Source organism: Schistocerca cancellata, chromosome 3, assembly GCF_023864275.1.
Source record: "Schistocerca cancellata isolate TAMUIC-IGC-003103 chromosome 3, iqSchCanc2.1, whole genome shotgun sequence".
Taxonomy (NCBI): domain Eukaryota; kingdom Metazoa; phylum Arthropoda; class Insecta; order Orthoptera; family Acrididae; genus Schistocerca; species Schistocerca cancellata.
The window spans coordinates 509966045-509987758 of NC_064628.1; the positions used below are offsets into that span (position 1 = coordinate 509966045).

A 21714-nucleotide genomic window follows, 5' to 3' on the forward strand; every position below is an offset into this window, starting at 1 on the left:
TCCTTCTTTCTGAATCATGTCCATAGCCTTGAGAGGTTTTAAAATGACTTTCTGTGTCACTCCCACTAATCGTGCCAATTCTTCAATTCTTCTTGAGTTTGACGCGAATCTTCACTCAGCAATGTCTCCAATTCTGCATCTTGAAGACATCCTCTCTTCCACCACTATGCTGGTCCACGACGTTAAAATCACCGTTCTTGAAGCGTTGAAATCACTCACGACACGTTCTTTCATCAATATCGTCTGTATCATACGTACTTGAGAGCATTCAATGGACTCAGCCGCTGTTTTCTTCATATTGAAACAAAACAGTAACACCTCCCGCAAATAACGAGAATTAGGCTTGTTAACTGACATTTTCAATCAAGAACAACTTTATGATGCAGGCACAAATCGACTAAGGTTTGAATGATGTTATGTTGACCGAGTTCCAAACTAACTGCCTGACGTCTGCGAACTGTTTCTTTCGACCGTTACTTACCGTTGTCGCCACCTATCGGCAAACGGCGGAAGCCAAGTTGACACCTTGTATCATTACATATCTCTTTCACACGATGTTTTCTTCTTCTTTGCTTTTTCCTTCTGGTAAATCTTACTCTCGAAGCTATGCAGTGTGTAATAAAAACACATTGTCTTTTAGAGCTCAACATCTCACTCATTATAGAGGCATGCTGATTCAGTTTTTCAGGCTAGTAAATAGGAAACTGCTGCGCGTGAAATGAAAACCAACCTTTGGAGGTATGGCCCTGATGTTGGTTGACATCGTGCAGTATTACATTATGAAATAATGATAGTATAGTGTGGATAGTGTGTGCAGTGACATGATAAGAATGTACAGCCTTTTACATTGTTAAATAGCTCCTTTGCAAAACTGTTTTGTACACAAGAGGTAAACCGAATGAAGTATCTGTATTTTAAACAGACCGGTCTCGTTTTCGGGAGACCAGAGATTGAGTCTTCGTCTGGTCATCCTGATTTAGGTTTTCCGTTGTTTCCCTAAATTACTTTAGACAAATACAGGAATGGTTACCACACTAGGGCTGCGACCGACTACACAGCCCATCCTTGTCAAACTAGGACCGTAAGTATATGAACCTCTCTATATACGAATAATGTTAGTATTGTATTGCAATACCATTATTGTCCAATTCCCTCGTAAAAGTGATTCATATATATATACTATAAATTATAGTCCCTCGCAATGTTATTCTGTCTACATCTGAAGGATAACATAATGTTTTTAGAATTTTGATACTCTTTTCACAAATATATGTGTAACTTACAGAATTTCCAACCTGCTACGTTTGTTTCCATCAGGCGGAAGGTCGCTGGCCCTAGCAAACGTGAGTCACTCGACAGATACGGCTGTCGACCAGCCCACAGGAAGTAGGCTTCAGCGACAATAAACTGAGATGACATCAGACCGAAGAAATGGGCCCTTGCATGGTCTCTGCATATGGATAAGTAACTCACAGTCTGGTATTGTATTGTATACAATGCTAAATCAGTGTATTGAAATCATGAGTTATCTGATTATATGGTATACTCAGCCTGAGCCTGACACCCCAAACAGTGAAGCTTGACAGTGCACAACCCACTGAGTTCATCGCCTCACTCTGCAGCATAATTTGCTCTAATATGAATCTTCCTCGCAGATTAAAGCAGACTTGTGACCTTTGGAAACCGCACATGCAGCATCGATACTCTACGAGCGCCGCCTCATCTTCAAGGCACACCTTCTCGTAACGTCGGATAGGTACTACTATCTGATCAATTAACTACGTGTGGTGTATGAAATTCATCTCCTGCCGTGAATGATCCAGCTGCGAGACGGATCGTGGGAGACGTTCCACAAGAACTGTACTTAGGATACTTTGTAATAGCAAAATGACGATCGTTTAAATAGTTCCAAAAATCGGTGAGATCTATGACACCACCTCCAAACAAACAATGAATCCGGTTGCTTCTGATCGTCGTATCGGTGCTACATTTCGTCCTCGGGTAATAAACATCGTCCAAGTGTACGAGGGTAAGTAAATCGACACAAGCTGGTGACACCCATCAAAAAGGCAAAATTTTACAACAAAATAGCAGTTCTCTTCTTCCAGCCCACAATGTAGCCGGTGTTCGTCTGTATGCTGAACTTTACCCTATATGTATAAAGGCGAATCTATAAGATGGATCCTATGGAGTTGCTCTCGAATAATCTGTTTATTGTTCACTGTGACGTACCAGGCCAAAGCGTAAGGCTGAAACTAGCGTTATGGCGATGACAGTGCACCATGCTACCCCCCCCCCCTCCTCCCACAATACACGTTATATGTCTATTGGACGACAATGGGAGACCGACGGTGCGATAGATGTCACTCGTCGTTGGTAAAAGAGAGACAGGGAGAACGTCACATAGGTCGCTATACTCAAGCTAAAACCTCTCAAAATAGTAAAATAGAAAAATGGCACCACTAGCTCGGTGAGCGCCACCGGAGGGTCAAGGGAAGACGGTGCCATAGGGTTCATCAGTACGCCTGCGAGAGTGATCGGGCATCGCCCTCAAAGCTTGAGGTGCACACCGCTCAATCACGAACACTGGTGTGGTCAAGTCCGTAGCGTTCCCCAGGAAGAGTGAGGGAGTCGTATCGTACCTTAGATATCATTATAGCACTGACAAATGAACCGAATGCAGCCATGAGGCTCCGAGTTGTGTGTTCAGGCATTGGTAGCGCCTCCGCTACAAGCGGAATTCCCGATGCCTCATAGACATTAAGAAATTCGGTCCGCTGAAGAAGGTCCAAAGTCAGGGCGCAAGCATCCACAAGTCCAACACGAATACGTCGCGAGAGGCTCCGGTAGTTAAGCGGTGTCTTGCGTGGGATGTCGTCCGTGACGTTGATACCAAGACAACGGATTACGTAGCGCAGTCTGAGTGGGACGATGCTTACGTGTTCAAAAATGGCTCTGAGCACTATGGGACTTAACGTCTGAGGTCATCAGTCCCCTAGAACTTAGAACTACCTAAACCTAACTAACCTAAGGACATCACACACATCCATGCCCGAGGCAGGATTCGAACCTGCGACCGTAGCGGTCGCGCGGTTCCAGACTGTAGTGCCTAGAACCGCTCGGCCACAGCGGCCGGCGCTTACAGGTGTCAGTGCGAATATTCGAAGCCACAGATTTATGAACATTTACACTTCTACACTCCACGCCTCTGCGGACGTCATGTTAGTCACACAGATCATCTGCGTACGCAGTGCACCTGAAAAGGGTGCCAACGATAGGTAATCCGTCAGGCTGTTTCGCATATCACACAACAACGGTTCCAACTGCTACGGCGTACAGTATCGTCGAAATGGGAATCCATGCGTAACACAGCGGCGAATCTGCAAGGTTTTCAACATCTACTGTGGACAAGTACTTTCTATGTTGCGCCGTGTAACAGAAGGAGCACCACCTCGACGAAAGCGGCCGGGTAGTGCATATTCTGGAGGGCAACAGTTAAGTACGCAGTCAGATGCTTGACTCAAGTCTGTCACAGCCAAAGCTCCAAGTAAACGACACATCTTAGCGACGGTAATCAAATCCCTGAAGTGAGACAGAGCGGCACGGTTATTATGCGTCCCACCCATCGATGCCTGATCCTTTAATAGGATTCTAGACGTCTTACGCTGAGTTCAATATGATACGCCAATAGGCGTATGAAAATTTTCATGCCACAGTTCAACAAATGTAGTAACACTAGTCCTTAATACGTGATCTTCCGCGAGGTTTACGTATCGGGATGATGATACCTTCCACAAAGGCAGCCTGAGATTGCACGTCCGGCTTCATGAGTTCTTGATATACAGTCGTCCAATAGGGCACTAACAGCCTCCGGAACGTCCTTATAAAATTCCAAGGGAAACCCCTCCGGACCCAGTGTATTATTGGGTGCCCATTTTCCTATGGCATCCAACACTTCTTCTTCAGGCACCGGTTCTAGCAGTTCCTGTTAGAGTTCCGGAGTAAGCGTAGCGTGTGTTGCGACTGTATTGCACTGATCACTAATTTATAAATGCAGTATCTAACATGAAAATGTAAACGTAAAACTGAAGCACTGAATCAAAATTATGTCATTCGAAATTCAATATCCAGTGGATCACTGAAACAGCCCTGGGCCTCCAGCACAACAGTGCAAATTATCTATACATTAAACTTTTAGTTAGCAGCACACCACCACACGCCACAGTGAAAGGTGGATTTTTCTAAAGCCCGACTGCGCTAACTTCTAGGGGCCAACCATTGATTCGTCGTATTTGCCCAAATTATTCAATAGAAAATTACAATTACCAATCAAAAATGCATCGTTTTCCGTAATAAAATGGGCAACTCGCAAGAGTTTCACGAAATCGTTAGATTTATTTTTTCTTATGACCAGCGGAATCAAGTGTAATCAACACCAACCAATCCTATGCGAGAACGTAAATAATCAGGCAGCATCGCAGCTAGGTCCTCACTCACACCAAAGCCTCGAAAAACTCTTAGTCCAACTTGCTTCAGTTAAAGCTCTCAGATGCTAACTGGCACAAATCACAAGTCTGTTTTTACGCTCTAAATTGGCAGTAAAGTTTCAGAGCTTGGAATCGTCCCCCGACGAAAAAATACTCTAAGTCGAAGATATTCTGTGTATTGCTTGTGTTGCGTGTGTGTATGTTAAACCGGGGATCTACTCGAAGATATCTAAATATTCACTGGCGACACACTCGAAAATTTTCTGTCCACAACCGGCACTTAGAAAAATCTCAGTACTTTCACGAAGTGATCGACTCGCCGCCCGTCCATTTTACGCAGAAACTACTCGCAAATACTACTCAAACCAGGCTGCCCGGGATCAATATGGCCGCAGGATATTTATGGAAATTTTGTTGTAAGGTCTTATGGGACCAAACTGCTGAGGTCATCGGTCCCTAAGCCTACACGCTACTCAATGTAACTTAAACTGACTTACGCTATGGACAACACACACACCCATGCCCGAGGGAGGACTCGAACCTCCGACGTGGGGAGCCGCGCGGACCGTGACAAAACCCCCCAGATCGCGCGGCTACCCCGTGCGGCTGATATTTATGTTTTCATGTAGTTCACATGAGCCAAATCAAGTATATTTGCTTTCTGAGATGTGGAAATATAAATCTGTCGATATATACATTATGTAAGAAATCACTTCCAAATTTTATCATCTTTTCATGCTGAAGTTAGATGTTTGGTACACATACTGCTTTTTGCATAACTTACGCTTTTAACGTGACAAATGTTACTTTTGGTAATATTATTGTTAATAAATATAAACAACTAATTATGAAACTATTTCTCTTTTCCTAACTATTGTTATTTCTTTTGCTGTCGCTATTTCAAGATATAAATTAATCTTGAGGCAAAATTTGCTGATTTTTCAGCACTGAATGCACATTCCGGCCTAAAATATTAACACTTTTTAACTGTAACTAACCAAAATTGTGATAAATATTTTCACAATTTTGGTTCAGTTCTCGGATAGGTCTCTATTCAATGCACTTAGGAAGCACTTATACCCTTACATCCACTATAATTTTCCCTTTATTTTTGTTGTACTGGCTTTACAGTATCTTACTTGATTCACATTTTATTAGAAGATATGTGATTTTCTGTCTTTAATAAGTTCGTTTAGTTATGGCTCCAGTTACCATCATTTTTCTCCCCAAAGGCCTTCCAACACCTGCTTTCAGAGCAAGGTTTGTCGTCTGCTAAGCATCAGAATTTCTCATACATGGTGACTGCAGAGCTCAAAGAACTCCGACATCTATTGGACGAGCTACGAAGCTATTGCCGCTTTAGGCGGCCACGCATGGCCAGCACGTGATTCACTACCGCCCGCACTTCTACTGTAAAACGTCAACTCGCGCTGCACCAATAGTCATATAGAATACAACCAGCTCGGCACGCTGATCCGCATCTGCTCTCGAAGTTTATAAGGCGCCTTTCTGGGGGCTGTACCGTCGCAGTATCAAACCAGCAAGTGCAGCAATGATCTCTGGATCGGATACCTTCTCCGCTTAAGGGTGCATGATCTGGCGGACACCGTCTTGTATCGCCATCTCGCAGATCAAATTCCTGTGCCCCGGCCTTCGTTCCATGGCTATACAGTACATGGAGGGCCGTTCGTTGGCGATTGCGACCGTTTGGCGTATGCGAATGATTGTCCCTTCCCAGTGCTGACAGCTCAACGTCACAATCTTGGCTTTTGCTTGGTTACAATTATCTGGCGGTCATGTGATGGAAGTATAGAAGAATACTCCCTGAGGATGACATAATAGAGCTCTGTAGTACTGTTCCTCCACGTCGCAGCTTCACTTCTAAATGTCTTCAAGGTACGTCGAAGGCTCGGCTTGACATAGTCCAGCCACCACTGTAAAGCTGACGTGTACGCCCCTCGTCGACATAGGCACAGTCTCTACTTGTCGCTCACCACCCCCTGATGCGAGGTGAGCAGTGTTGAATTTCCACAGGTTGTGGCTGTACCCCACCTGGTAGCGTCCACGTGTGGGTACAGACGAAAGCAGTGTGGTCAGTAAAAGCTGCCGGCCACAGCTCGCCTGCCGTGCCCGCATTCCTGAGGCAGCGGACGGTATATACCGCGTTAATTTTACTAGACGAATGTTTCGTGAAGTACATGAAACCCGGTGTATCAACATAGATGTTGGCGAAAGTGTCTATCAAGCCGAGCTCGTGAATGACAGCGCTGGGCTTCGTGAGCGGTGAGGAAGATGGTGTACAAATAAAATCGCCCCCGATTATCATACCATCTGTCGTGTCTCTGCATAACTGCATTAATTCTTCAGCAAAGATGGTACTGATGACCGCACTAGTTGCTCTTCAAATCAACTTACTAACCTTCATCAAAGAATAGTGAACGTCCACGTCTCTTTCCGACACCCGACGGTGCGTAATCGTAGACGAAATGTGCTCCTTGGACCGTAAGCGCCATGCCTCGGGCATTCGGTAGGTATTTACATTAGTGGCCAATAAACCTTCCTTGAGAAGAACTGCGACGCCACTGCCCATATCCGACCCATGAGGTATGCATGTCCAGGAAGCCAAGAACGTATACCTTTCGCAGTAAGGCCACGTCAGTGGCGGCCGCATGAAGTGCGTCGCGTAACAATGACAGCTTCGCGCGACCGGACTATGCTGATATTGATAGTCGCGTTTCGATATGACTGTCGTTCGCCCTCTTAAGGTAGTGGCAGTTGTCAATACGAACTGTGCTGACTTAACCCAGCGTCGCTCTGTCGTCTCTGTTAATATTCCTTCCTCGGGCGATGATGGTGAGGGTGTAGCTTTCCCTCTACAACAAGTACTGAGTCCGCCAAAAAGTCGTCTTCCGCGTCGTCCGCATACGATCCTCAGGAGAGACGCTGCCGGTGTATTACAGTGGTTACCCAGGACGCCCTTGTCGTGTTTCCTTGCGGCTGCGACCGTGTTCCATTGCTTCCTCCATATCCGAACGGATTTCCAGGCGAAGTAAAATCAAAAGACTCAATTCCGAAACGGGGATTACTATCGACCGACGCCATCGTAATAGGTGCGTCCACGACACGACGGAGACCAGTAAGATCGTGTGTAAGCGTTCACAAGAGACAGTCGTCAGGCGTCGTCCGGTTGCGTTTCTTCTGTTTGCAGAGCGAAGGCTGATTAATTACGTGAGACTACAGAATTTATGTAGATACGAATTTACTGCCCCTTCCGAGAGAAAAGCTTGGGTTGTCACGACTCGTGGATCAACATCCGTCCACTCATCGTGTTCGGGGCCATCTCCCTGCTGTTCGAGGCTACCTGGCGACTCCCTCTATGCCTCATCAATAACGTATCCGTCAGTCTACAGTGGTAATCTATCCCGACCCCCACCGCCAGACGCCGTAGTCGTCGTCATTTGAACATAAGTAAATGGTAGAATCGAAGGACGATGATGGTGTTCCGCTTCGCGTGTAGAATCTGGGTGATTTGCTGCACAAAATCGGAGCGAACATGATCCTCCTGTCCACATCCTGAGCACGCGCGCGGTTGCCCGGATTACATGATAACTGTAAGACAACCGACTATATTTAAGTAGGAAGTAACTCTCTTCGTGAGTAGAAGTTTTCCCTGTCTTACTCCAGTGAGTACGGGATACGTTGTAAAAGTCTGTCACTTCTCAGCCCCATGGCTAATGACAGTCCCGTACCGCGTAAGATTGGGGATAACCGCATCAGCGAGTACCACAAAAGGTAGCTCGGAAACACGGAGGGTCCTCATGCCTAGGCCTGCATGTTCAATGGTAACAGGGCTGATATGTGGAGCTTGCTGGCAGCGCTGTCTACCACCTTCGTTGGTCGTCTTATCTTTGACGACACTGGCCGTGATAAAGAAATTGATACCAATGATGTCCTGTGGATCTAGATCGAGTTCATCATGCAAAAACTTTCCTACTTAATATGCTCTGGATGGTATACATACTGCTTGGAACGTAATGTCAATAGTGTTCTTCCTGTGGAAGTGCTCAATGTTGCGTTAGTGAACTTGTGGTTAACGACTCACGCCCACGCGAAGTAAACAAGTTCCCGCGCAACACGTGGCCGACGGGAACCTAAACGCACGTCCTCGCCACTCCGTAACCGACGGCAAACTGCCAGTTGGACTACCCAAGCATGACTGACGAGCCCTCCTCACAGCTTTAATTCCGCCAGGACCTCGGCTCGTACCTTCCAAACATTCCTGGGAACATCCGTTACGTTGTCGCTAAGTGATGCCTTTACAATATCGTTTTTTCCATGAGTGCTAACATTGTAAGTTTCGCAGGAGAGCTTCTACGAAGTTTCGAAGATAGGAGATAAGGCACTAGCGGAAGTAAAGCTGTGAGGAAGGATCCTCAGTTGTACTTGGGCACCTCAGTCGATAGACCACTTGCCCACGAAAGGCAAAGGATCGGAATTCGAGACTACGTCCAGTACACAGTTTTTATCTCACAGGAAGTTTCAAAAAACCGTCCGTGAAATAAGTGAAGATACCTCTAAGGAAGTTATTGACTGAATTTCGAATTTGACCTAGATATCTAATCGGTTTTTTAATATAATGTAAGCAGTTAAACATTTAGTTGGCAGCGTATTTGACTTCTTTCTTTTCTGAAGTAAGTCTTAAGTAAGAGTAACGACCATTTTACTTCTAATGTTGTAATTTGGGGAATTAATTTTTCCTCATATCAATGCCATGTTTCCAATAAATATCATGTGAGAATAAATGTACTGTGATGATGTAGGGAAAATACATTATTCCTTGAACAGCTGTTTGGAAGAAAATCATTAGTCAGTACCATATATAATTCATTCTCACATTTCCGTGCAATGAGAGCTTCCTTTCTTATTTAGGGTTTGTTCCATAACCCAATTACATAAGTCACTATTCAGAGCAAATAAGTAAATTATGGTAGCATACGGATTAGTTTTTCGCTAAGGTTTCTAATGAACCGACAAAACAGTGAACTCGTGTGCTTTCTTCCTATTCCGTAACTTTGTGTTAACGTGCCACAGCAATGCCTCTGCGACGTGCATGGCGTCGTCGCTGACGGCGCAGCGTTCCTGTGTATCGTGCTTTGAAGGCTATTGATATTGATTTGGCTGGACAGTTTAACAAGCAGCAGTTGATTGGAGGTCCTAATGTATTTCGAGGACTCCGCCTGAACTTCACATGTGATGTACAAGCTCTGTTTGGAGGTAGTACATGGTTGACAATAGCTGTAGTGTGGGGTAATCATTGTGACTATGGTGGCCTTGAAGCATTTCCAGATGCTAACATTTTGGCTTGGAAGACTTGGAGTATAGCAGAGACAACAGGACTGTTAGCTAAAGTGCCATATGGTACACTTATTCCCAGTATGCCATTTGTGTTGAGTACTAGAAAGAAGAAGAAATTAAATGCTGATGAGTACCTGTTTATATGGGCTAAAGTTGGTAATGGAAACTGCAAAATAAAGATTAATGGTGACTGTATGTTATATTACAGGCAATAAAGTTGTCCTACCCGAGGTAACATTAAAAGATATTAAAGATACAATGGTAATTAGGAACTCTTATTTAAGTATTACATTTATCAATTGATTGCATCCTTTGATATTCATACCTCAAATACTCAAATCCCGTCCTTTCTTCCCCCCCCCCCCTCTCTCTCTCCCCCCCCCCCCCCCGATCGCGCTTGCTCTCGCTCTCTATTTGTGTGTGTGTGTGTGTGTGTGTGTGTGTGTGTGTGTGTGTGTGTGTATGTATGTGTGTGTGTGTGTGTGTGTGTGTGTGTCTTTATCTCTGTGTATTTTGAATTAAGAGTGAGACCATTTGTATAAATCCGATCAGTAATGCATTTACATGCATACACACAATATCGACTGTTGTATGCTGTTGGAACCGAGTGTAGTACTCATGTAGACGAAAAAATAATTCTGCTTGATATGTGATAATTGTGAATGGATGGGTACCAGGTGCCATTGGTTTCATTCCATATAACCACCGTTACGCTTTACTCGTTGTGCACTGGAAGCTATCATCAATCCGGTGTTTTTACAGAACTCTTGTAACCAAGCCGTACATACAGGCACGATAGAATGGATACAGTTGACAGTCGTAGCACACGTCGTATGTCTGTAAAGTGGTAGGTGGAGTCACAGCGGAAGGTAGGGCTGACGGTGATTAATCAGAAGCTATATGTACGTATCGACAAAAATACCATGAAAGTCGTACATTTACGTGTATCCCTCCGACAATAGTGGGCAAGAAGGCCTGCAGCATTACTCCCGAAGCTGAGGAACTACGACGAGAAAAGCAGTGGTAAATATGCCTGTACTAACTCACACTTCTGGCATTGTATGTAGAATTTTACAGTGCTATTCACTGTAGACATACTACTATCTCTAACAGTTCTTTGTCTTAGTGATAGGAGCTTTGGTCCTTGAGCTTCGTGTTTCCAGTGGATGAAACTGCCTGCAGCCAATCAGTTCAGAAAGAACATTTTACCAGGGGAAAGATGCTTCTGTTGGAGCAAAAAATAAACGAAAACTTTTCTGTGTATTTAAAAGCTTGTGACTGAAAAACGGGGTAACAGCTGCCTCGTTCTACTTTCCTCAGCACCTTTAAAACTTTTGAAATACGAACATATTAGTTTTTTTTTCATACTCACCCACTCCCAGTTGCACTTTCTCACTCTCGCATCCAGCCCAAAAGCTTGTCATTATCTATTCGTGTCTCTCCGTCATTCTTTGCTGTGTCACAGCCACAGCCCCTTCGTTCTGTCCTACTACTACAGTCTTTTATCACTATCACTGTCTCTTTTTCTTGCTCTTTCTTACTGATAATATCTCATTCCTTTTTCGCTGCTACTACTGAGGCCTCTTCTCACTGTCACCATCTCTCTCTGTCTTCCTCGTTGCTTTTGTCATATACTGTGTGTCTCATTATCAGTGACTCTCACTCGCTTCCACTTTCTCTTTATTCCACCCCCCTGGCACTGTCTCCTTCACTCTATACCCGGCACTATCCTGTCACTGATAACTATATTCCACTGCCACATGTAATGGTCGGCTGGTCGTAGATATTGCTAATTGCTATAATCGCACTATTTCACTCCCATTTACGGAGCTTGTTAGCACTTGATGTTAGGTTGGCGCCATTAAAATGCATTGTGTTGTAGTAATAGCTGCTACTTGCTGGATCGCTGCTACTTGCTGGATCGCTGCTGTCTCTCGATGCTGATGCTGGCTCTACATCTGGTTGTCTAGGGTTAAAAACATGAGGTCCCGTATTTTCTATATGCTTTTGATGATAAAGAACGAGCGAAACCAACAAATATGTAAACTTCAAATATTTATTGCTCTGGTGGTCATCTTAATTACACTGTCCACCAAAGACCATGACACAACACAAAGTAGTACTTTCTTTACATGTTCTTTGCATTGTTTATCCACCTCAAACAATAACACACAAACACACTTTACCCAAGTGACATTCCGACTGCCTCCCGACCATTCTTCCTGCTTGTATTTATAACATTGTCAAAGAACTACTAAAAAGAGATATAGTTTACAAGTCACATGTACATCTATTATCATAATTTGTGCAGAAAAGTTATTAATTTGCATCGAGTGACATAATTTAACATGTTATTAAAATGACAGACAGATTTGTTGACTTAACAGAATAATTCTTTGTTACAAAAAGGCCGTTTTTTAGAAGTTTGTCAATTGAATTCTCTAATTTGCATAAATAAGTAATTAACATGAATTATTAAGAATTACATTGGTTTTCGTCTAAAATAGGATTGATTTCGTGAATACTGAGTGAAAACGCTCCTAGTGAACAAATAGGTTTCACTGGGTGATTTTTATTTAAGGAGATCCAAAATACCTAAGTTGTCGACTATTTTTCGTACTTCATATTAATTATTTAAGATGAACTTAGTGTTTTTACATGATGACATTTGCTGTATCAGTGATCAAGTGATATTAACTTTTGTGTGGGTCAGTTACTCAGTATAATTTACTGGGTTGACTGTTTATGGAGACATGTTATGCAATCATTGTTAACATACACAATACCTTTGCTATAATCATAAATACTCGTTAAACTGGTTGAATTTGGAGGGTATCGCATACTTCGGTACAGTAAAGCCTTAAATGTGTTCCGTTACAATACCCCCCTCGGGTAATATCATTTACAGAATGTTAATGATATTAGCCGACTAGGACAAATGTGTCAAATGGTTAAAATTTGGAAAAGTACTACTTTAATAATTTTTTTGTTTTGTTTTACTATGCATAATGTGTATGTATGCAATGACCGTTACACCATTTCAAAATGACTTTTTCCTGCAAATATTTTAGTTGTGTTGTTTCAAATGCACTTTGTGTTATGTCATTCATTATGACAGCATAATAAAATTAATTAGTAATATATGAAAGTAAAAAAAATGTTAATCTTTGCTCCCAGTGAGCCACATGGAAAATAATCAAACACAGACACAAATATAACACATGCGATTTTAAGATATAAAAAAAATATATGTAAATTATTTCAAATCAAGATAATAGAGGGAACATAAATATATTACACAGATGGACAGGTCATATGTCCATAGGAAAATATTGCAACTGTCTGCTCTTTTGAGCCACAGAAAAGAAATGAAAACAAAGAACCTAATTATACGTATGGACATGATATATGAACACAAACACTAGAATAGTCACATGTATGAGTATAATATGCATTTGAAAAACAAGGAAATATTAAAAAAATCTTGTCTCCCATTGAGACACATAGTCAAGACAGTACAAGAACATATTAATACTAAAATTGGACACTTAAATTTGTCACAACATAACACAAACATCAAACTTGGTGAACGTCTGATTAGCTGTAGAAAATTGTACACAAATCTTATGCCTAAGAACACAATAGTAACAAAATGATGGGTCTTGCACAACGATTTTTACATTGTCTTCTATTTGGTGCAAGTATGTCCCATATTCAACAATACAAAAGGAAAGTAATAAATGTTTGTCACCTTCTTGCCCATTGCAAGTAAAGAAGATGTCTCAAAATTTAATATTCAATAGTGACAATAAAAATATAAAACCATTCTCTCAGAGATCTGGAACTTTTCCAGGGTCTGTAGGATGAGTGGTAGTTGCTATTTGACACACCCCGTAAAATCTTTGCTGATAACATGCTTTACGGAAAATGGGTAAGTAACTGTATTCAAACAGGGAAATGTGCTTAATCATGTTTATATGGTTTCAATTCAGTGATGTTTCTTAATCCAAATAACCTTCTTGATCTGGGAAAGATAAGTCTATACGCATTAAGATGTGGGCTTCCTTTTATTTCAAATGGACCAATGTCAATGTTTACTTTAACATATGGACAACCTAGCTCAACATCTTTGTCTATTTCAGTACTTTCAAACAATAGATCATTTTCAATTTCTTTAGTTCCTAAGTCTAATGTCTCTTTCCTACACTTAGACACATCCCTCTCTGTTTGCAAAGCATTGACATTTAAACATAAACCTTTGTTCTCATCTGTTCCTTGTAACACTGTGTTGTCACTTAACCAACTACTGTTTTCACCCCCTTTTTTATAAAGTCCACTACGGATTCTTGTCCACCATGTAGGATACAAGGTTGCACTTACCTTTGCTAATTCTTTCCAAAAGGCATCTTTGTTTATACAGTGTCCATAGTTGTTCCACAAAACTTCTAAAAACTTTTCCCCTTTTTCTTGAAAACACACATTTACATTCCATCCCTTCATATTTTCTTTAATATTATTATTACCATTCTCATAGATTAGTGTTTCATAGTTCCCAATCGGCAATAGCTTGTCCTCAGATACACATTCCCTAGTCTGCATTTCACTTAAATTAACCTCATTATTACCCATGTTTGTCACATCACTTACCTTTACCTCATCATCACTTTTCAATTCTACAAATACTTTTATTTCTCCCTCCACACTCTCATCAATAACATCACTTGATTTAGGATCATTATTTAAATGTCTATTACTTCTTCCTCCTCCTCCACAACAACCCCATCTTCAGTTTCCCCCCTATGTATCTGAATCTCAGCAATTGAGTCTTTGGCTCCATTAAACACTTCGTCATCCCCCTTCTTATCAAATAAACCCCCCAAAATAGATTCTATTTGTGGTGTGTCTGACTTGTTATTACCACCAGCATCTTTTTCAGCCCAACTATGGAACTCTGCAATACCTTCAACTTCTCCACTTTCACTAACTACCTGTGCTTGAACACTGTTTTTATTAAGTGTATCACTTTTACTCATAGTATCCCAAAACCTTTTATTAAATTCTAATTTATTCATTCTAACAACATCAGTATTTTCATGGTACTTACTCTTTACATTGTATCCCCTCCTTTTCCAGTTTCGGTTATGTGTTGTCCTGTCATAATATTGTCTAGCCCCAAAACTACGGACATCTAGTGGGACTGGCAACCGTTTCCCGGCTGGTTCCCTCGGTCTGTCCATTTGTAGTTGTCGTTTTGTTCACTATTTTCAACAAACCCCCTTCTATCTTGTTCTCTTCCCCAATACCTATTTCTATCATTCCTGTTATCTCTCCTCCATCCTCCCTCCTGTGTATTGTTTCTGAAATCATTTTCATATCTCCTATCTCCCCTATTTGGAGCATTATTTCCAGAATTTTCAAAGTCTCTCCTCCCATAATAATCTCTATTTACATTCCTGTTCCACCCCCCATACTGGTTGTTGCCAGAGCCAAAACTTTGGTTATTTTCTAAGGCCCTATCTAATCTATCTACAAATTTCAGGAACTCTTCCATTGAATCGTCTGGTCCATGGACCAATTCCCACTGCAGTCTGTCTGGTAACCTTCTTTTTAAAACATCAATTTGTGTCATAATATCAAAAGAGTTATTCAAGTGAGCAAGTTTTTTCAATTGATCTCTGCAAAATTTTTGCATTCCCCCTACTTTCCCTCTATACACTGGTCCATTTAGAAATTCTGACTTTAATCTGGCTTGTATGGATTGTGACCAAAATTTGCAAATAAACTTAGCTTCAAACTCTTCAAAAGTATTCCAAGAATCATTATTCTCATTTGCCCAGGATAGGGCCACCCCTTCTAGAAACCGTTTTACTAACTTAATTTTTATGTTATCTGACATTCCTACAACAAACATATCCTTACATTGGTGAATAAAGTCAATAGGGTGCAGATTTTCACCAGGAAAGCATTTCACTTGGATGTGCCCATACATTGTATTTTTATTGTAAATCGTTTGTTTGGACATCAATGCGTCCTCCAATTGTGTACATTTAGTGTGTATATTTTCTACTTTTGTATCTACATTAGTGGTATACAGGTTGTATTCTTGTTTAAGGTTTTCTGATGTTTTATCTATTCTCTGATCTAATCTTTTAGCTTCAGTATCTACTCTGTTATAGATGACAGCAATGCTGTCTGTGATAGCTTGTATGTTTTCATTTAAACTTACAACTTTAACTTGAAATTCTTTTCTGAAGTGTATCAACTGTTCTCTAGTGTCCTTACTGAGGGTAGTTTTAATTTCCTCACACTTCTCATTGAGATGAGTATTTAATAGATCAAAATTTGAACTTACTTGTTCACTCGATTGTTTAAGTTGCGAGCTTATTTGAGTTGCAAAGGCTGCTAGCCACTCTGTTAAGTTTAATTGTTCACCATCCCCTGGTTCAATTTTTACATTTCCTACGATCTCATCCCTCTCAGGTAGAGACATGTTAACTATTAATTATTTTAAATGACAACAACAACAAAATACCTTGCTATATGTAGCTATGATGTCGTGATCGGTGTTCCTGTTGGCTTTCTTCACTTCTATTCGGTTTTGTCGAAGCTGAAGTCTTGATTGATGAATTCCATTGACATAATCCAGACGTTAATCTTCCGAGCGCTGTGATGATTGTTTTTCGTAGTCGCACATACACACGTTTTTTCCGTTTGACATATTTTCACTGCTGCCACACTGCACAAATAAACTAGTTTGGACTGCTAGGCACTTACGAATTTTATCGCTGCACTATTATCATCGATGCACTTAACGATCCCAGCTGAGCCCCCACTTTTGTAATGGTCGCCTGGTCGTAGATATTGCTAATTGCTATAATCGCACTATTTCACTCCCATTTACGGAGCTTGTTAGCACTTGATGTTAGGTTGGCGCCATTAAAATGCATTGTGTTGTAATAATCGCTGCTACTTGCTGGATCGCTGCTACTTGCTGGATCGCTGCTGTCTCTCGATGCTGATGCTGGCTCTACATCTGGTTGTCTAGGGTTAAAAACATGAGGTCCTGTATTTTCTATATGCTTTTGATGATAAAGAACGAGCGAAACCAACAAATATGTAAACTTCAAATATTTATTGCTCTGGTGGCCATCTTAATTCCACTGTCCACCAAAGACCATGACACAACACAAAGTAGTACTTTCTTTACATGTTCTTTGCATTGTTTATCCACCTCAAACAATAACACACAAACACACTTTACCCAAGTGACATTCCGACTGCCTCCCGACCGTTCTTGCTGCTTGTATTTATAACATTGTCAAAGAACTACTAAAAAGAGATATAGTTTACAAGTCACATGTACATCTATTATCATAATTTGTGCAGAAAAGTTATTAATTTGCATCGAGTGACATAATTTAACATGTTATTAAAATGACAGACAAATTTGTTGACTTGACAGAATAATTCTTTGTTACAAAAAGGCCGTTTTTTAGAAGTTCGTCAATTGACTTCTCTAATTTGCATAAATAAGTAATGAACATGAATTTTTAAGAATTACATTGGTTTTCGTCTAAAATAGGATTGATTTCGTGAATACTGAGTGAAAACGCTCCTAGTGAACAAATAGGTTTCACTGGGTGATTTTTATTTAAGGAGATCCAAAATACCTAAGTTGTCGACTATTTTTCGTACTTCATATTAATTATTTAAGATGAACTTAGTGTTTTTACATGATGACATTTGCTGTATCAGTGATCAAGTGATATTAACTTTTGTGTGGGTCAGTTACTCAGTATAATTTACTGGGTTGACTGTTTATGGAGACATGTTATGCAATCATTGTTAACATACACAATACCTTTGCTATAATCATAAATACTCGTTAAACTGGTTGAATTTGGAGGGTATCGCATACTTCGGTACAGTAAAGCCTTAAATATGTTCCGTTACACACTCATAATGTCTTTCTCTCATACTGTCATTGTTCCTTAGCTCATCGGCCGGCCGGGGAGGCCGAGGGGTTCTAGGCGCTACGGTCTGGAACGAGGTCGTCCACATCAGAAACATCTGAGCTGACATTCTCGCAGATATTCTTCTGTGACGTGTACGGTCACTTGAAAAGGGGATCACTAGGTGTATTGATGTTGGCGGTAGTATTTTTGAACACTTACTCTAATTGGAAAAGTAGAGCAGCGTTCGTCTCTAGCCATAGCCACAGTGCGCGTCGAGTAGTCCCCTGTTCGATATGTCGGTGGAGTACAACATTGCGAATGGGGTTTCCTATTAGAAGTTATTAAGGACTGGCCCTCCTACCTGCGCAGCATGACGGTGGGGTCCCACGTACCACTGGATATTGGATTTTGCCGTAGAATCGTAATCTGCAATAAAAAAAAAATGGGGTTCCATTTGAATATTTCAAAATTTCCCCCCGCCACCTGCTCACGGGGTGGGTGACGGGTCGATTAAGGTATCATTGGAAGTTCTGCCAAACAAAGAAATTGGTATTATAACTTTTTCTGATCTGATGTGTAGTTTTCGAGATCCTCCATTGTCCTCTGTTAAAATGAACACCATGTATCGTGTGGTCCTGATATCGAAATGTTAGTGATTTCTCCTTTGGCAGAAAATTGGTTTAAGTTAATAAGTACATGTAAATTAAAAAATAGTATAAAATACCCATAGATCGGAAATATAATTAAATAACTTTTTATTTCTTACATAAATAGTAATACATTTAGGTAGTTTAATTCCATTAGTATGGTGCATTCACTTCAGTGCACTTTGAGGATGGGAGCAGCGACAGCAGGGGCGGCGTAGGCCAGAGGGGCGTGGATGGCGGGGGCGGCGTAGGCCACGGGGGCGGCGGCGACGGCGGGGGCGGCCAGGAGGCGGGCGGTCTGCGACACGCGGTACGTGTTGGCGTACGAGGAGGCGGCGGGCGCCACGGCCACGGGGGCGTGGGCCACTGCGAGGGCGGGGGCGGCCACGGCAGGCGCCACGGCGACGGCGGGGGCGGCGTAGCCTCCCAGGTAGCCGGCGTGGGCGGCGGCCACGGCGCACATCAGGATCACCTGCAAATACCACCATACGCTGTCACTTTTTACAACTATGTACGATAATATTTACGGTATTGTCAAGCCGACCATACTCAAAAATTTACTTGTCACTGCCCTAAAGGTCGTAAACGGAAACTGATGGATAAAGTTCTATATTGGAAAATATGTCCAGAAACTGACCGTCCCTTTTTATGAAGAAAAACGAAATCGAATCTGTTTTCCTTCCTCTCGTTGTAGTATTATCGTTTCCTTTGATGACCATCCCACTCGCTCACAAGTTCTATATACTGAGAGAGTTGAAGTACACTCGCTCAAAAATTGCAATTGTGTGATGAATCACGCCTGCCACACATATAGTATGTGCTGTCAGCGAAACAGAGAACATCAAATGGATGTAACATGTAAACACTCAGTGAGCAAGGAAGGAAAGGAAAATACAGTTTCACATCCTGTAGACAATCAATGTCATTATTGAAGGAATTCAAACTGAGGAAAGACAGAGTAGGAAATTGCCCACATCCCTTTAAGGTAACCAGTAGTTTCCTTATATAATTTAAACAAACAATAAGAAATCTAAATCTGAATGACATGATGCGGTTTCCAACTACAACCCTCTCAAACTGAAGTGCCTTAGCGGTTCGCCACCTCGGTTGGTAACAATGTGGTTGAGACATATCCCGAAACTTATCACTGTGAGTACTTCGTTTCCAGACGAAAGTTCCTACATACAACTTTAGCTGTAACCTCTACATATATATACTGTAGGCACTGTACATGTAACAACCGAACTGACTTCCTGACTTTCTCTTAAAATCTTTAATTTCTTAAAACTTTTCTTACCCTTCTAGGGCGTTTAATTTGCGGGTAGTTACCGGTTTTATGTAACTCCTTACTGAATACAGGATGTTAGTTCAGTTGTTCTTGTGTCCTCCAGGCGTTTTATAAAGAGATTTGAATCCACAGATTTCTCTTATTTGTTTTGTTTTCTGGAGGATTGCTCAGAAGCATGGAAGTGGAAACCTTTAATGAACGTTTGATATTTTCGCTTTATTGTATGTTTCAGTTGCAATTATTGTAAATTTTCCAAAACCTCTTTTATTTTTGGAAGGTTTCTATTCATCAGTGTAAAGGATGGCGAGATGGACAGGCAAAATCATTTTTGCTTTTGTGCTTGCAGCCACTGATTATCATAAAGCTACATTTTATAACAAAAATTCCTCTTCGACAGTCGATAGAAAGCAAAAGTGACATGTAAAAGATATCTAAAAGCCATTTTTTTCAGCTTTTCCTGTGGTGAAGTATGGCGTCCAACCTGTTACACTATATAGCTTTCAGAACACAAAGGAACGCTGACGCAAACATAAAATCGAGAAAAATCCCCTGTGGATAGAATTAGCGCAGATAAAATTTCTGTTCTATACTGAATGAGGCACCATACGAGTACTTTTTTCAGCCAACACTATTAGACCGTCACTTAAATTTCTGTTATCTAAAAGTGAATCTCGAAATATTTTGAACTACCTCTTGACATGCACTCGCAACCACCACCTATTATACACGATACTGTTAAGGTGAACCACAACGGCTGTGGCGTGGCAAACCATATAACTGGGTTTTATACATCGTTAATCACAGTATTACAAGGACTGAACAACAAAAGCCACACATGTACACGATTAACATAAAATTCTAATTATACAAAAGTCAATAATTATGTACAATGACGGATTTTTCAAAAGTATAATCTAAAAACCGTGTAGAATACGAAAAAGCTAACTATATGCACAGCAAATAGCACCAAATTACTGGCGACGACTTAGGCCAACATTTGGTGCACCATGTCTGTCTGTGTCTATTACTTCATAATGCCTTCATAAGTAATGTAATCAAGTAATTGTTTCATAGACCAGAAAAAACACTGCACAATACGGATTTCACATGTTAAGCGCGCTGCCTTCTGAGCGTACGAGCTAGCCCTAAGAACAAATACAATGACCATCTGCCTTAAAAACTTTGAGTCCAGACTGATTTCTAAAGAACCAATTCCTATTGTTTTCTAGTAAACTTTGACCGTTATCTTTAAACATATGTCATCTTGCAGTTGCAATCAACTATAACGCTTTACATTCATGAATGGTAAGAGAGTTTCAGCATGAGGTGACCTACATTTTCACCACTCACATTCGTTCAGACACGCAGCAAGAGAGAGGGATACTCACAAGCTTGTACATGGTGTGGGAGTGTTAGTTGTCGTCTGCGAGCAACTGGTGCCGGTAAGTTGCAGCGGCGGGTTTATATACCCCGCAGCTTCTGGACGCGAGACCTCGCGGAGTGACCGTTTAGCAGTCTAGGTCGGCGAGCGCAGATTGCGTAGTTGTGCTCTTGATCTCGTTCGATTTCTGCTCGCGTTCTCGAAACAAATGCACTACTCTTGGTGTGTACTATCACCCCCGGAACGGAACACGACGATCGCTTCATCAGAGTTTTCTGGGAGAGTTCTCGTTTAAATATACAGGGTGAAAAGTATTTAAACCGACAAACTCTGAGAGGATGTAGGGGACATCAAAACAAATATTTGTCCCGAATGTCATGTTTTCCTAGGAGGATTATTTAAACCGCTGGTGGCCGTATACCGCTCTTCAGTTGTTAGAGGCCGTGTTATGATCTTCAGTTGTAGGCAACTGCTGTCCACCAGTGTAGTAGTGCATTGTCTCTGTTTACTAATGGAGCAATACACATGGAGTGAGTACACTGATATGGTTGGTGCGTACTACGTAGCGCACCACAACAGACGAGCTGCACAGCAGGTTTAT

General features: G+C 41.5%; 1 protein-coding gene across 1 annotated transcript in view; it reads right to left on the reverse strand.

Annotated features, from left to right (window-relative positions):
* Window positions 1-21162, reverse strand: part of LOC126175298 (cuticle protein 12.5-like) — a 148346-nt gene extending 127184 nt beyond the window's left edge. Inside the window, exons 1-2 of the mRNA XM_049921965.1 lie at window positions 21121-21162; window positions 18626-18916 (exon numbers count right to left, since the gene is read on the reverse strand). Of these exons, the coding sequence (XP_049777922.1) occupies window positions 18626-18916; window positions 21121-21132 (303 nt within the window). The 5' untranslated portion in view covers window positions 21133-21162. The remainder of the gene's footprint in view (window positions 1-18625; window positions 18917-21120) is intronic.
* Window positions 21163-21714: the final 552 nt, after the last annotated feature.